The sequence below is a fragment of the Pinus tabuliformis genome, chromosome 1_2, assembly GCF_031772625.1.
Source record: "Pinus tabuliformis cultivar Carrire ecotype Pingquan chromosome 1_2, CPIR1, whole genome shotgun sequence".
Taxonomy (NCBI): domain Eukaryota; kingdom Viridiplantae; phylum Streptophyta; class Pinopsida; order Pinales; family Pinaceae; genus Pinus; species Pinus tabuliformis.
In genome coordinates, this window is record NC_142298.1 from 935,916,703 (window position 1) to 935,933,521 (window position 16,819).

Genomic DNA, 16,819 nt, shown 5'->3' on the forward strand with positions numbered 1-16,819 from the left:
CATGCTCTCACCCTGACATGGAAGGTGTGCACCGACTGCTTAATTTTTTTAATCACAATGGTGTATTCAAAGATGATGCCTGTGTGCAAAAAGGCTAAGTGTGGCTTCCAGGGACTTACTATGCTAAGGTCAATCCTAGTAACAACACTTTACATCATTCAACCGGTATATTATTACTCTTTTACAAATAGAGTAAAAGTACATAGGCCATGGATCAAAATATTGTGAAATTAGCATATTCCCTTCATCATCAACTCTTCCCATATTCTAAATGATGCATGTTGTTTCAGCTCAAAGAATTTTCTAGTTTGGGTTTTTAGCAAGAATTTTCTTGTTTAGGTTTTGTCAACCTATCCTTTTAGCTCTGAAGTTATAAGCATCCACCCCCATCTGGATAATGAATGACCTTTTGTATATGATGATATTAATCCCAACGGTTGATTGTCCTTGTGTAATTATCATGCTATCTGCAGAGAAATAGGATTAAATTTCTACAGTTTGCATAAAACCAAAATCAATGAATTGGGTTTGCATAAGCAGCGCTTTGAAGAATGCATGCTTGTTGCTCTTTTTTATGAATTCCTTTGAAGGCGCTATGCATATTTGACAGTCAATACCTTATCCCTTACTAATGGTTAACACGTTCTTTATATCTCCAACTATGAAATGAATGCTGTATTTGTTTTACAGTTCCATATTGTATCCACATGAAGGTTGGAATTTGGATTGAAATAAAATGTGGGTGTTGATGCAGGGATGGCTCATGTAGATGGTGAGACAGAACAGCATAATTTATCTTCTATGAAAAGAGCTTGGGGTGCTGTGAACACTATCATTGGATGTGGATTTGATCCTGAAAACAGAACAGGTTATTATATATTAAATGGTAAGCAGGTTTACTCTCTGACGTGCAAATTAGATGAGTTTAGTAATCCTCTGTACCCAATAATTGCAGCCAACTATGATGTGACTGTGTTGGTAAATATGGGTCAGAGTGCATTTGAGTATGCTCTGGCCAATGATCAAAGGGTGGCTGATCCATGCTTCAAGAGGCCACTTTTTCCTAGTCCTCAAAAAGCACCAGGTGTCTTATATGAAGACAGTGGTGATCTTTTCTCGATGGGTAAACTTGATTCACAATGGCTAGCAAATGTTGACTCTTCAAATACAGATGATGTGCTGAAACGCCCGCCTTCTGAGGGTGATTCTGAGTTCTTTGAGATTGCCCTCGATGCAAATAAGTAAATACAGAACTTGTCCATATATGGGATTCTTTGCCAAATGCATCATAGTAGAGTTGTATTTTTGTCTCATTATACTTCTTTGGTTCATCTCTTTATTCCTGAGATTGGTAAGGATATCCAATTTTGAAGCCCAGACCCTCGTATCTCTTCTATCTGGAAAATATTATATAGCTCTGCGTGTGTGTTTCATTGGAAGGCAATGTCTTATGTATAGTACTCCTACTCCTGATTCTAGTGGCAGCTAGCTTGGTTCCAGCCTTCAGCCAAAATCGATCACGGGACGAGAAAGGAATTGAAGAATTCTGATTGGTCATTAAACAAGCGATATTCATTTCTTTTTGGAATAACATCCAAAATATTAAATGCACGCTGCAAATTGGTGACATGATTCATTAGAATCATGACATGTTCTCTCTTTTCAGGACTTGTGAATTCAAATCGAATTATGCATCTCTCTCAAATTTAATGAAAATGCTGGTTGAAGATACTATTTTAAAACAATTCTCCTCAAAATACAAAAAAAATCTCTTGTAGTTTGAAGTTACCAGGCATCATCTGTCACGTCAATTGAATTTTCCCACATTATGCTGACAGGCCCTAAAACATTCCACAGCCACTTTCACAAGGCAATGTCTGTTTTCAAATTTGTATAAATTGGTCGGTATTAAATATTGGAAAATCCAAAACTGCAAATCCATTAAGCATTAGAGGAGCATAATAGATTGAACAGGGCATTCTGCACAAAAATATTGTTGTGATTGAGTAGACATATTTGTCGACTACTGCTTCATTAGTGTCGAGTGTATGATGAATACCACAGTGCATGTTAGAGGTGTGAGGTCCACAACAGAGCCCTCTCCTCCTGCCCAAGAGGGGGAAGTTGAAGTCAGGAGCAATGGACCAACGGCTATTGCATGGAATTGTATCAGCCTTATAACTCCAATCAAAAGCAAACAGGAGGAACTAGGTATGTCTCATGAACACTACCCAAAGTTGCTAGATTCATTCAAGAATTGTTTGCTTTTTTAAATTCGAAGTTCAGAGGATGAAACAGGAAAACTGCCAGCCAGGATATCTGTGTCCATCTTCAATGTCATTGGTAATTTAATGGAAATATGCTATCCACTTGGGTTCTAGAGAAATGGATTGCAACCGTATGGATAGATGGGGATAGTCTTTTATGAATTGAAATTCAAAATTAAAATGGCAAGAGTTTCCACGGAATTATAACGACCCAATAACCCTCAAGATATATTTGATTTAAGCCAATAAGACTACAATTCCAACAATAATGAGCGGCAAAGGAAAACAACTGTTGTGAAAGAAGGATATAATATTAGATTGCAGGGAACTTCAATGTAAACAGTGACAGTTATTGATTGAAGATGGAAATCACACATCAAGAGTCCACTAATTATGCTTGCCTGAAGCTAAGTGAAAACCTTCACTGGATAGAAACAAATCTAACCTTTAGCTACATTTAACCTCTTTCAAGAAGCATGCAAGAAACCCACATTCACAAGATAACCCTTCCATATTATTCAGGCCTGTTTATATTGTCTGCACATTGAGGTCAGCCTGGTTGTCATTTATTGAATTTTCTAGTTTAGGTTTTTTCAACCTATCCCTTTAGCCCTGAAGTTATAAGCATCCACCCTCGTCTGGATAATGAATGACCTTTTGTATATGATGATATTAATCCCAACGGTTGATTGTCCTTATGTAATTATCATTCTAGCTGCAGAGAAATAAGATTTAATTTCTACAGTTTGCATAGAACCAAAATCAATGAATTGGGTTTGCTCTTTTTCATGAGTTCCTTTGAAGGCGCTATGCATATTTGGCATATTTGACCGTCAATATCTTATGCCTTAATAATGATTAACACATTCTTTATATCTCCAACTATGAAATGAATGCTGTATTTGTTTTACAGTTCCATATTGTATCCACATGATGGTTGGAATTTGGATTGAAATAAAATGTGGGTGTTGATGCAGGGATGGCTCATGTAGATGGTGAGACAGAGTAGCATAATTTAACTTCTATGAAAAGAGCTTGAGGTGTTGTGAACACTGTCACTGGATGTGGATTTAATCCTGAAAACAGAAGAGTTTATTATACATTAAATGGCAAGCAGGTTTACTCTCTGACCTGAAAATTAGATGAGTTTTGTAATCCTCTGTACCCAATAATTGCAGCCAACTATGATGTGACTGCGTTGGTAAATCTGGGCCAGAATGCATTTGAGTATGCTCTGGCCAATGATCAAAGGGTGGCTGATCCATGCTTCAAGAGGCCACTTTTTCCTAGTCGTCAAAAAGCACCAGGTGTCTTATATGAAGACAGTGGTGATCTTTTCTCGATGGGTAAACTTGATTCACAATGGCTAGCAAATGTTGACTCTTCAAATACATATGATGTGCAGCTGAAACGCCTGCCTTCTGAGGGTGATTCTGAGTTCTTTGAGATTGCCCTCGATGCGAATAAGTAAATATAGAACTTGTCCATATATGGGATTTTTTGCCAAATGCATGATAGTAGAGTTCTATTTTTGTCTCATTATACTTCTCTAGTTCATCTCTTTGTTCCTGAGATTGGTAAGGATATCCAATTTTGAAGCCCAGACCCTCCCCTCTTATCTCTTCTATCTGGAAAATATTATATAGGTCTGTGTGTGTGTTTCATTGGAAGGTAATGTCTTATGTATAGTACTCCTGATTCTAGTGGCAGCTGGCTTGGTTTCAGCTTTCATCCCAAATCGATCATGGGACGAGAATGGAATTGAAGAATTGTGATTGGTCATTTAAACAACTAGGCAATGTTCATTTCCTTTTTGGAATAACATCCAAAAGATTAAATGCACACTACAAATTGGTGACATGATTCACGAGGATCATGACATGTTCTCTCTTTTCAGGACTTGTGAATTCTAATCGAATTATGGATCTCTCTCAAATTTAATGAAAATGCTGGTTGAAGATACTATTTTAAAACAATTCTCCTCAAAATACAAAAAATGTCTTCTTGTAGTTTCAAGTTACCAGGCATCATCTGTCACATCAAATGAATTTTGCCATATTATGCTGACAGACGCTAAAGCATTCCACTGCCACTTTCACAAGGCAATGTCTGTTGGAATATCTAATTCCTACTTGTCTTAGTTGTGATTCTTACTAAGTAAAAGAGTCTGTTCCTAGTAGTTAGGATCTATTTCCTAGATTGGTGTGTGGTTGAGATAATCTCTCAACCAATAGATTGTGTGTCCAAGATAGCCTACCTATCTTGAGACAACACTTCTTGTATATATGTAATTGCATTTGATTAATAATGTAATCTGGATTCTCATATTTTATCTTGGTATCAGAGCCCTGATGGCCTGGCCCCTTGTGGGCTTGGTCCATCCTCGGCTAAAGAAATAAAAGAGTATTTTCTTTAGTTTTTAGTTTGTCCATCAAGAGACTCAAGATTTGGATTTGGGTAGATCTCTGGTTTCTATGTTTGTGAAGCCTGTGTTTGAAGCCTCACGACACACCAGTTTCAAAGGTCATGACGCGGAATCCCATCTTTGTCATGGCGGAGTCTTCTGCCGTAGATGCCCTCGAGAAGATGATTGATGTGAAGTTTAGACACTTGCCAGTTGTGGAAAATGGCAAGGTCATTGCTCTGCTTGATATAACGAAGTGCCTCTATGACACCATAGCAAAGATGGAAAAGGTCGCGGAAAAGGGCAGTGCTATTGCTGCTACCGTCGAAGGCATTGAAAGACAATTTGGAGATGCTCCCAGTTCTTTTATTGAAACACTACGGGAACAAATATTTAGGCCCACTTTATCAACAGTCATCGCAGAAAATACAAAGGTGGCAACAATTTCACCATCTGAATCTGTGTATATGGCTGCAAAGAAGATGCGTGAATTTTGAGTCAATTCAGTCATCGTTACAACTGGGAATAAGCCTCTAGGAATTCTAACTTCAAAGGATTTGCTTACACGGATTGTTGCACACAACCTTTATCTAGAATCAACCCTCGTTGAAAAGCTAACACATGCAGCCATGGCCATGGTGGGAGGTTCAAGCTGTGCTGCAAGTGACATAGCAAGCACAATAATGCAGAAATTTTGGGATTCGACTCTGACATTAGAGCCACCGGAGATTGATGAGGATGGTCACAGTGATTTCTCTCCAAGGCAGTGAGTTGATGGTACAGAATTAGTAAAATTAGGATATCCATTGTTAGGTCTTGTGAATACATTTGATTTTAAGTTGCGCGATTCTAAGGGGCGCATTCATCGTTTCAACTGTGGATTTGAGAGCTTGACAGAGCTTTCTTCTGCTGTTGTTCAACGAATAGGAGAATGCCATTGTTAAAATTTTATTTTTGTTATGTTGGTGATGTAATTCTGGTTAAAAGAATATAGTGGCATTTAGTTTGGCCAACTATTGTCATACATTTGTGTCTCTGTTGGAATTGGCCATTCCAACAATAGACAAATTTATTTGTAGAAATGATTAACCATGGGATATGATGAAGACATGACAGTGAAGATGGCATTAGATATGGCATTAGAGGAGCTGCATCAGAGATTGGAAGATGATGGACAATCGAATTTGTGTGAATTATTGTGAGTTTATGGAATAGACTCACTAGCATGTTATTTTATGAGTCACATTTTATTAGTAAGCATGTCTAGGGTGTTTTGTAGTTGTCTTTGTAAACTGTGTACCTGGTAACTCCAGAGTTGGAGTGTGAAATGTAAGCCTTGTAAGGCATGTGTAACCCCATACAGTTCGTGGTAATCTAAAAACCACTTTGTATTTGCAGTGTCGGTTTGTGGTAAGCCAGAAACCACATGTAAGAGTGAAGTGGGACAGAGATTCTTGTTGGTATGGTTTAGGGTTAGCCGAGAAAACCCTCGGCCTGGTTGAGTCGGGTCTTTGGGGAGACTTAGTGGCTGGAGTGCCCTAGTGGCAAGGTTGTGGCCAAGAGTGGCTTGAGTGCTTTCGTGGTTGACATGAGCCTTCGTGGCTGAGTGAGCCTTGGTGGCTGTGTTTAGCCTTGGTGGCTAAGAGCCCTTGGTGGCATGGTTGAGGGTGATCCGATAAAACCCATAGCATGGTTACGGGTAATCCGATAAAACCCATGATGATATTGGAGGGGGATTTACAAGTACAGGTACAGGTGTGCAGTTATAATGGTTGAAAGAACCATGTATGCGAAGGACATCCTATAAGACTGGCGGTTGCAGCAGTTAGTACCCATGCATTCCGATGGATGGTTGTTCTTTTATATGGACATCAATATATTTTTTTTGGTATATTTGACCACAACTAGATTTTACATATTGATATGGAGACAAGTACTCATTAAGAGGAAGTGTTGGAATATCTAATTCCTACTTGTCTTAGTTGTGATTCTTACTAAGTAAAGGAGTATGTTCCTAGTAGTTAGGATCTATTTCCTAGATTGGTGTGTGGTTGAGATAATCTCTCAATCAACAAATTGTGTGTCCAAGATAGCCTACCTATCTTGAGACAACACTTCTTGTATATATGTAATTGCATTTGATTAATAATGTAATCTGGATTTTCATATTTTATCTATATTTGTGTCCAAACTTGTATAAATTGGTCGGTATTAGATATTGGAAAATCCAAAACTGCAAATCCATTAAGCATTAGAGAAGTGAGCATAATAGATTGAGCAAGGCATTATGGACAGAAATATTGTGATTGAGTAGACATATTTGTTGACTACTCCTTCATTAGTGTCGAATGTATGATGAATACCACAGTGCATGTTAGAGGTGTGAGGTCCAAAACGGAGCCCTCTCCTCCTGCCCAAGAGGGGGAAGTTGAAGTCAGGAGCAATGGACCAACGGCTATTGCATGGAATTGTATCAGCCTTATAACTCCAATCAAAAGCAAACAGGCGGAGCTGGGTATGTCACATGAACACTACCCAAAGTTGCTAGATGCGTTCAAGAATTGTTTTCCTTTTTAAATTCGAAGTTCAGATGATGAAACAGGAAAACTACCAGCCAGGATATCTGTGTCCCTCTTCAATGTCATTGGTAATTTAATGGAAATATACTATCCACTTGGGTTCTAGAGAAAAGGATTGCAATCGTATGGATAGATGGGGAGAGTCTTTCATGAATTGAATTTCAAATTAAAATGGCAAGAGTTTCCATGGAATTATAACGACCCAAGAACCCTCAAGATATATTTTACTTAAGCCAATAAGACTACAATTCCAACAATAATGAGTGGCAAAGGAAAACAACAAAGAAGGATATAATACTAGACTGCAGGGAACTTCAATGTAAACAGTGACGGTTATTGATTGAAGATGGAAATTCACACATCAAGAGTCCACTAATTATGCTTGCCTGAAGCTAAGTGAAAACTTTCACTGGATAGAAGCAAATCTAACCTTTAGCTACATTTAACCTCTTTCAAGAAGCATGCAAGAAACCCACATTCACAAGATAACCCTTCCATATTGTTCAGGCATGTTTATATTGTCTGCACATTGAGGTCAGCCTGGTTGTCATTTATTGAATTTTCTAGTTTAGGTTTTGTCAACCTATCTTTTAAGCGCTGAAGTTATAAGCATCCACCCTCGTCTGGATAATGAATGACCTTTTGTATATGATGATATTAATCCCAACGGTTGATTGTCCTTGTGTAATTATCATTCTAGCTGCAGAGAAATAGGATTAAATTTCTACAATTTGCATAGAACCAAAATCAATGAATTGGGTTTGCATTAGCCACCGCTTTGAAGAATGCATGCTTGTTGCTCTTTTTCATGAGTTCCTTTGAAGGCGCTATGCATATTTGACAGTCAATACCTTATCCCATAATAATGATTAACACATTTTTTATATCTCCAACTATGAAATGAATGCTGTATTTGTTTTACAGTTCCATATTGTATCCACATGAAGGTTGGAATTTGGATTGTAATATAATGTGGGTGTTGATGCAGGGATGGCTCATGTAGATGGTGAGACAGAGCAGCATAATTTAACTTCTATGAAAAGAGCTTGAGGTGCTGTGAACACTGTCAGTGGATGTGGCTTTGATCTTGAAAACAGAAGAATTTATTACACATTATATGGCAAGCAGGTTTACTCTCTGACGTGCAAATTAAATGAGTTTAGTAATCCTCTGTACCCAATAATTGCAGCCAACTATGATGTGACTATGTTGGTAAATCTGGGCCAGAGTGCATTTGAGTATGCTCCGGCCAATGATCAAAGGGTGGCTGATCCATGCTTCAAGAGGCCACTTTTTCCTAGTCGTCAAAAGGCACCAAATGTCTTATATGAAGACAGTGGTCATCTTTTCTCGATGGGTAAACTTGAAGTTGATTCACAATGGCTAGCAAATGTTGACTCTTCAAATACACATGATGTGCAGCTGAAACACCCGCCTTCTGAGGGTGATTCTGAGTTCTTTGAAATAAGACAAAAAAGTAACACTTGCGTTCGGAAGAGGAAATGCATCAGTTATGAGGCCTATATAGGAAACTTTTGATTCATTCTGGTAATACAAGTGCTCATGCGCCCCATCATTGATTATGAATGTTGTTTTGGTAAGGATATCCAATTTTGAAGCCCAGACCCTCCCCTCTTATCTCTTCTATCTGAAAAATATTATATATGTCTGCGTGTGTGTTTCATTGGAAGGTAATGTCTTACGTATAGTACTCCTGATTCTAGTGGCAGTTGGCTTGGTTTCAGCTTTCATCCCAAGTCGATCATGGGACGAGAATGGAATTGAAGATTGTGATTGGTCGATGTTTATTTCTTTTTTAGAATAACATCCAAATGATTAAATGCACACTGCAAATTGGTGACATGATTCACGAGGATCGTGACATGTTCTCTCTTTTCCGGTCTTGGACTTGTGAATTCTAATCGAATTATGGATCTCTCTCAAATTTAATGAAAATGCTGGTTGAAGATGCTATTTTAAAACAATTCTCCTCAAAATACAAAAAAATGTCTTCTTGTAATTTCAAGTTACCGGTCATCATCTGTCACGTCAAATGAATTTTGCCATATTATGCTGACAGGCCCTAAAGCATTCCCCTGCCACTTTCACAAGGCCCTGTCTGTTTCCAAATTTATATAAATTGGTCGGTATTAAATATTGGAAAATCCAAAACTGCAAATCCATTAAGCATTAGAGAAGTGAGCATAATAGATTGAGCAAGGCATTATGGACGGAAATATTGTGATGGAGTAGACATATTTGTTGACTACTCCTTCATTAGTGTCGAGTGTATGATGAATACCACAGTGCATGTTAAAGGTGCGAGGTCCACAACAGAGCCCTCTCCTCCTGCCCACGAGGGGAAAGTTGAAGTCAGGAGCAATGGACCGACACGGCTATTGCACGGAATTGTATCAGCCTTATAACTCCAATCAAAAGCAAATAGACGGAACTGGGTATGTCACATGAACACTACCCAAAGTTGCTAGATTCGTTCAAGAATTGTTTGCTTTTTTAAATTCGAAGTTCAGACGATGAAACAGGAAAACTGCCGGCCAGGATATCTGTGTCCAAGGAAAACTGCCGGCCAGGATATCTGTGTCCATCTTCAATGTGATAGGTAATTTAATGGAAATATGCTATCCACTTGGGTGCTAGAGAAATGGATTGCAAGCGTATGGATAGATGGGGATAGTCTTTCATGAATTGAATTTCAAATTAAGATATATTTGATTTAAGCCAATAAGACTACAATTTCAACAATAATGAGTGGCAAAGGAAAACAAGACAGAACATGACATTACAACATCTCTTCTATATAGAAGAGCAGAGGTGCAATAACACAAATTTAATGACATTTGATTTGGACCTTAAGCATTTAACAATATGCAATTACAGAAATCAACTTTGTTAAAACCTGAAAGGATACAACCTGAACACTCATTCAATCCATAAAATGTAAAGGGGACGCTTCCAGGACAAAATTCAACAAGGAATATTATTGATAAATGTTTGAAAAGCAGTATAGTAAACATTCTTATTTGTTATTTTTTCTGGGAACATTATTCTGACCAGTTTTATCAAAATTTGGTAAAATTTTAGAAGAATTGTTGGAATTGTAAATATTAGTGATTGAGATTGCACAGTCCAGGTTTAGGGGGATTTTTCAGAAAGCTGAATCCTTTTATACATTCATAAATGCAATTCCAATAATAAAAAGTTGCAATTTCACCAACAATTACATGGCTGTATTCTAGTAATAGTTGCAATTACAAATCCCAAAAATGGCATGTTTAAACTTATCTCTTTGAAAATTTGATTTGAAAGCATGTAGTGCAATGCTCTCTTAGATAATGGAAAACGACCATTCATAGAAACAGAACTAATTTTCCATCTTCAGTCATCATGGACATAATCATACTGAATCTGAAAGAAAATATGTCTAACATACTAATCTACTGCTGCTTCCGGTAAAATGACAAGCACTCTAAGCTCCTTTGATTCTTTTACATAGAAAAGCATTTGATGTAGTTGCTAGCTTCAACAGAGAAAAAAAAACATAGTGATCTTTATTCCGGTAAAATGACAAGCACTCTAAGCTCCTTTGATTCTTTTACATAGACAAGCATTTGATGTAGTTGCTAGCTTCAACAGAGAAAAAAAAAGCACATATATATCATAGAGCCAAAGGACAGGCACAAAAGATTCCCTGCACCATATAAGCAAGGAGAGCTAGCATATCCATTGTGACTCTGATCTTAAGAAGAGTAGTGATTTTTATAAACATTTACATATACTTCCATTCACTCTGAATCTAACCCACAGAAAATGCTAGTTCATCAAGGAAAACTGAAATGAACAATATCAAATTCAAGTAGTGTTACGATTATTTTCAGTATATTTGTACCTTTATGACGATGTGGTACACAGATAAGGAGAAACATGTTCCTCATATTCTTTGGGATTACCCTGCGGATTCTGAAGAAAACGTTCAATCGAAAAATACTGCAGGGGCACCCCATGAGCTTCTCCTGTGAGGGCAAGATCAACCATTATTCGTCCTATCAAAGAACCCAGAGGCGATTAAAATAGAGGACTTAGATGTTGTTGACATGTCAGTCTCTGTCAATGGCAAGAAATTAATAATGAAATCCTCATCAGGGGACATTTAATACATGCAAGCCTCGGCGACAACAGGGCTTTCTGACATAACAGTTCCTCTGAAACTTTCAGCCAACCAAGGGCTTACCTTCTGCCTCAATGCATCCAGATTAGGCAACAAGGCCCTCTTGTCTGGGTCCCATAGGTAACCTGCATGAATTGAGTCCTTGAGCAATTCGGGGTATTCTAAGGAGGGTGTCCCATAGAGGTTGGGGTCATTGTAACAGGCAAAGGTGGGGAATCCATTCTCTGGCAAAAAGCTCTGAAAACCCTTTTCTACTCAATAGAATTCTGCCTTCTCTCTCCATGTCTTGTTTAACCAGATCTTGATTTGGGGCGAAGATCTAGACCTCCGGATGGCCCGACCTTGGGTACATTTATCTCGGGCTGCGCCTGATCTCGAACGCCTTTGAGAACGGGCGAAATCGACCATGAAATTATCTGAGCAGTCAGACAGATTGGTATTTGGCGCGGTGTCGTGTACGGCGTAAAGAACAGACACAGACCGTTTTCTTTTTAATTAAAAATTAAGTATTTTAAATTCGCATGGTTTAACTGGTTTAACTAATAGATAGTCAGATAGATTGATACATGGCGCGGTGTAGTGTACGGCGTAGAGAACAGAGACACACCGATTTTTTTATTAAAAATTAAGTAAATTAGCATGGTTTAATTGGTTTAACTAATAGATATTGTTAAAATAGATATTATTAAGTATTATAAACGGCGGGTGTATATGCCCACCATTCGATTTTGCTAAGGCCGAAATCGAACGGTGGGCATATACACCCGCCGTTCATTTATGGCCCGATAGCATGGGAAATATGGCTCGCCATAAATTGGCATGGTTTTATCTGGTTTAACTAATAGATATTTTGATATTTTATATTTTTCTGTCAGGATTTCAAAATAGATATTATTAAGTATTTTAAATTGGTATGGTTTAACTGGTTTAACTAATACATATTTTGACTTTTTTCTGTTAGAATTTTATAGTGTGACCCTGGTTATTTAATTTTGAGCAAAAATAACGAAAAGATTAACTAAAGAAAACTGCTTAAAGTGGAAGTAATAGTTCCATATCTAGATTTCAATATATTGAACTACAAGTGCCTCTGGTACATGTAGTGGTAGTGCTGCTGAAATTCTTATGCATGCTGGTAGATCATTCACTAATTCTAGATCAAACTAGTCTGTACGTTTTATGAGGCAATGCCAAAAGTGGAGGCAACAATTATATATGTAGATTTCAATCTACTTGAACTCCAAGTGCCACTGCTACAGGTAGTGGTAATGTTGTTGAAACTCTTACGCATGCTGGTAGATCATTCACTAATTCTAGATCAAGCTAGTCCACACATTATGAGGCAATGCTGCTACCTGTTTTATTAGTTCATCAAATACTTTGCAGGCTGATTTGTGAACGATAAATATCGAATGCATGTATATTTAAGGGTGGAAATAAGCAGGATATTGTGACAAGATTCGGGGACCTTAGACCTGCAGTTATATTGCAATTCTTTAGTTTTATACTTTGAGGAAGATGGTATCGATTTTTCTCCCGTCTTTCAGGAAGACGGTCTCTATCTTTCTCCTGTTTCTTTTTCTAAATGGCTTGTGGGATCAGACCAATGGAGCTCGTCCAATTCGTAGGCGTTTGTTATCTAATGGGCTTGGCAAGACGCCTCAGATGGGGTAATGTCTTCTCAATAATAAGCTGTTGGCATATTTGCTATTATATAATTATGTAGTATAATACACAAATACTCATGTATATATAGATTGGGTGTGTTCTGTACTCAGCTGGAACAGTTGGAATCGTTTCCGTTGCACGGTTGATGAAAATACTATTCGTGAAACAGGTATCTTGATTATCCGGTTTCTAAACAGTCATTTAAAATAGTTTTTGGTCAGTGATCGAAAGAAATAATCCGCTTAGAATGATTTGTTTACCTTATTATGAATATCTATGATGCAGCTGATGCAATGGTTTCCACTGGATTATCCAAAGTTGGATATGACTATGTGAATATAGGTAACTTATATAATTCCATATCTTCATTATAAGCAGCATAAATATCTATATATATATATACAAATTGACGGTCATCTAGTAGCTAGTTTTATATCGTTAAACTCATGCTTGTGCAAATCGACCATCAGATGACTGTTGGGGTGAGTTGAACCGAGATGCTCAGGTAAATTAAAAGGCTCCTTCACTTGTTTTAGATTTATAAATTGTTTAATCAAGGATCAGAACCTCCGGTTAACTGAAAGCGAGCATATGGAATGTCAGGGTAATTTGGTTGCTAAAGCTTCAAAGTTTCCTTCCGGAATCAAGGCCCTAGCAGACTACGTACACTCCAAAGGACTCAAATTTGGAATATATTCTAGTGCTGGGTCAGTGTAAATAAAATATTAGATAAATCAAAACCATTCTTAAGATATCAAAATTCTGATTCATTCTGGTTTTATCTGTGAATTCAAATTGATTTTGTGTTTGGTATGTTTTGCCAGATATTTAACATGCAGTAAAACCATGCCAGGCTCCCTTGGATATGAGGAACAAGATGCTAAAACGTTTGCTTCATGGGTAAGCTAAACCTCCTGTAAAATTAAGTTTTCTCAATTTCTGGCTAAGGTTTTGAACTTGAATCATGCGATCATTGCAATACTAAAAAATGGTTGGTTACGTTATGGATGAATGTTCAGGGAGTAGATTATTTAAAATATGATCATTGCAATCATGATGCCACAAACCCTAGGGAGAGGTATATATTATTTGTGCTATTTTTAATCAACAAGCTTTCATAGATGGATCTAGACTGCTAGCTATCTAACATTGATGTTTAACTTTTATGAAAAATATACAGGCACACAAAAATGAGCAAAGCTATTAGTAACGCCGGTCGTCCTATATTCTATTCAATGTGTGACTGGTAAGTTGCTTTTGTTAATAATCTTGTGTTTAAGCAAAGGAGAAACGTCACCTAGAAGCTTGGTTTTTACCGCCAGTCAGACGTTACAGGCAGTTTGTGTTTGATCCTGCAGGGGTTTCGAGCATCCTGCAACTTGGGCTGCGGGCACCCAAGATCGCAAATAGCTGGAGAACTACAGGAGACATTCGAGACAACTGGCATAGGTAATGGACAGTATAGGTTCATGGGGAGTGTATATTGTCTTCTTGAAGGTTGAAACTGAACAATATGCATTCCTATGTATGATAGATATTTAATGGCTTTTCATGAGTATTCTAACTGTAGCTTGTTTCTCCAGCATGGCGTCTCATGCTGACCACAATGACCAATGGGCAGCTTATGCAGGGCCTGGTGGATGGAATGGTAAATTACAGCTTTATTGATATTATATAAATTGTATTGAAGGGAAACTTTGGACCCTCACGACAAAGAAAGCTTTGTTCTGCTTATATTCCATGATAAATTTCAACCTCTCTTACCAATTTGAGTTTTGTTTTTGGTCATTGCTGGAATCAGATCCCGACATGTTGGAGGTTGGAAATGGCAATATGAGCATTGCAGAATACCGGTCACACTTCAGCATATGGGCTTTGATCAAGGTAACAAATGGTATTTCATAAAACTGAAAACAACTCAAAAGTAACCAATACATCTCTCTCATAACAGTTGATCGCTAGAACAAAACAGTATAGGAACAATAACAGAACGAAACAGAATAGGAACAATAACAGAACAAAACAGAGTATGCATAGCAGAATTCACGGAGTCAATAAATTACTCTCTTTTATATATAGACACATTGTAGAATGCAAACATCTTAATTTCAGACACATTGTAGAATGCAAACATCTTAATTTCAATGTTTCATGTTGATTTAGTTAGCAATCTTATATCCTGCAGGCACCCCTTCTGATTGGATGTGATATAAGGTCTGCAACCTCAGAAACACTAGAGATTCTAAGCAACAGGGAAGTCATTAGTGTTAACCAAGGTCAGATTTATAAAATCTTTTAAAACAAGTATTTTTTAGTATTAATTTCAAAATATATTCTGAGTTGATTGATATCTTCATACTCTTATGGATTTGTACAGACCCATTAGGAGTTCAAGGGAAGAAAGTCAGCCAGCAAGGGCATCTCGAGGTATGTGATTCTTGTTGGTTGAATATTTAACTTATGTGAAGATGGATTCTGTCTCAGCATTCTATGTATTATATGTACCATGAATAATATCAAACTTTGTGGAGTCTCAGATTATGTCGAAATGTATGCACAGTTTCAATATTTGTATGTGCTATCTTTCTTATGCTTTTTATGCATTCTCTCTTTTGGGCCTTTAATGTTAAAATATATACTGTAATTTTGAAATATTTTCTCATGTATTTTTGAACATATAAAAAACTGCAGGTATGGGCTGGGCCAATGTCCAATAACAGAGTTGCTGTAATCCTATGGAATAGAGGCGGTTCACAAGCTGCTATAACTGCCAGTTGGGGAGACATTGGCCTTCCCTCCAATGCCATGGTTCAAGCTAGAGATTTGTGGGCTGTATGGCTTTTTTTTCTTCCTCTATTATATTTCTCATTACATATGCAAAAATTATTATCATCAATATCGTTACCATGAGCGGATTTCACATTTAGGAAAATTATGGAGTGATTATGACACCTTATCTCGTTTTAACATTGCAGCATTCATACCTTCCATCAAATTTACAAGGCAATCTCACATCAACTGTTGATTCACATGCCGTCAAAATGTACATTCTAACGCCGACCTCAGGCTAAACTCACAGGAAAGCTTACAATTCTACAGCGGAGGACCAAGAACTATAAAGGGAATTCTAGTTTAAGGTTATATGGTCTGTAATTTTTGGCTACAAAGAGTTATTTACGTAAAGCATTATGACAATGCCATAAACAATCTTCCTTTGCTTTTTTGGAATAAACTAGAAAGACAGTGTAGTTTAAGGTTATATGGATTGTAATTTTTGGCTACAAAGACTTATTCAAGTAAAGCATTATGACAATGCCATAAACAATCTTCTTTTGCTTTTTTGGAATAAACTAGAAAGACATTGGAGTTTAAAGTTATATGGTCCGTAATTTTTGGCTACAAAGAGTTACTCAAGTAAAACATTATGACAATGCCATAAACAATCTTTTTTTGCTTTTTTGGAATAAACTAGAAAGACATTGTTTATTTTTATATTTTATATTTAGATTAAAATTAATATATTTTTAAATGGTAAGAAAATTTATGATAATTTAGTTGTCAAATTAGTGATGGGATAATTATAATTGACTATTGTTTACATTTAAGAAAAACTAGCACACTTGAAATCATTAGTCGGTAGTGGGTGAGGAGGGGAAGGTTTGCATTCCTACAAATCTTGAGTTGTGAACACACTTTTTTTATATCTTAAAAAAAT

At 37.1% G+C, this 16,819-nt stretch overlaps 2 protein-coding genes, 1 long non-coding RNA gene and 2 pseudogenes across 3 annotated transcripts; 4 read left to right on the forward strand and 1 right to left on the reverse strand.

Moving 5' to 3' along the window:
• The first annotated feature begins 756 nt into the window (after positions 1 to 756).
• Positions 757 to 1,245, forward strand: LOC149209015 (uncharacterized). Its single transcript, XM_089398494.1, has one exon. The coding sequence runs from the start codon at positions 757 to 759 to the stop codon at positions 1,243 to 1,245; it is 489 nt and encodes a 162-aa protein (XP_089254620.1).
• A 2,001-nt stretch (positions 1,246 to 3,246) lies between these two features.
• Positions 3,247 to 3,738, forward strand: LOC149209016 (uncharacterized). Its single transcript, XM_089398496.1, has 2 exons — positions 3,247 to 3,262; positions 3,446 to 3,738. Exons 1-2 carry the CDS (start codon positions 3,247 to 3,249, stop codon positions 3,736 to 3,738), a joined length of 309 nt encoding a protein of 102 aa, XP_089254622.1.
• Positions 3,739 to 4,793: 1,055 nt separating this feature from the next.
• On the forward strand, positions 4,794 to 5,615 carry LOC149209017 (CBS domain-containing protein CBSCBSPB3 pseudogene; annotated as a pseudogene).
• A 5,184-nt stretch (positions 5,616 to 10,799) lies between these two features.
• On the reverse strand, positions 10,800 to 11,926 carry LOC149209018 (uncharacterized). The gene is made up of 2 exons (XR_016252175.1): positions 11,500 to 11,926; positions 10,800 to 11,311 (listed from the first exon to the last, which is right to left on the reverse strand). It is a non-coding gene; the product is annotated as an uncharacterized LOC149209018 (long non-coding RNA).
• Positions 11,927 to 12,954: 1,028 nt separating this feature from the next.
• Positions 12,955 to 16,175, forward strand: LOC149209019 (alpha-galactosidase-like; annotated as a pseudogene).
• Positions 16,176 to 16,819: the final 644 nt, after the last annotated feature.

Coding starts and splice junctions, on each gene's coding strand:
- LOC149209015 (XM_089398494.1), top strand. CDS start 757: ATGGCTCATGTAGATGGTGAGACAGAACAGCATAATTTATCTTCTATG.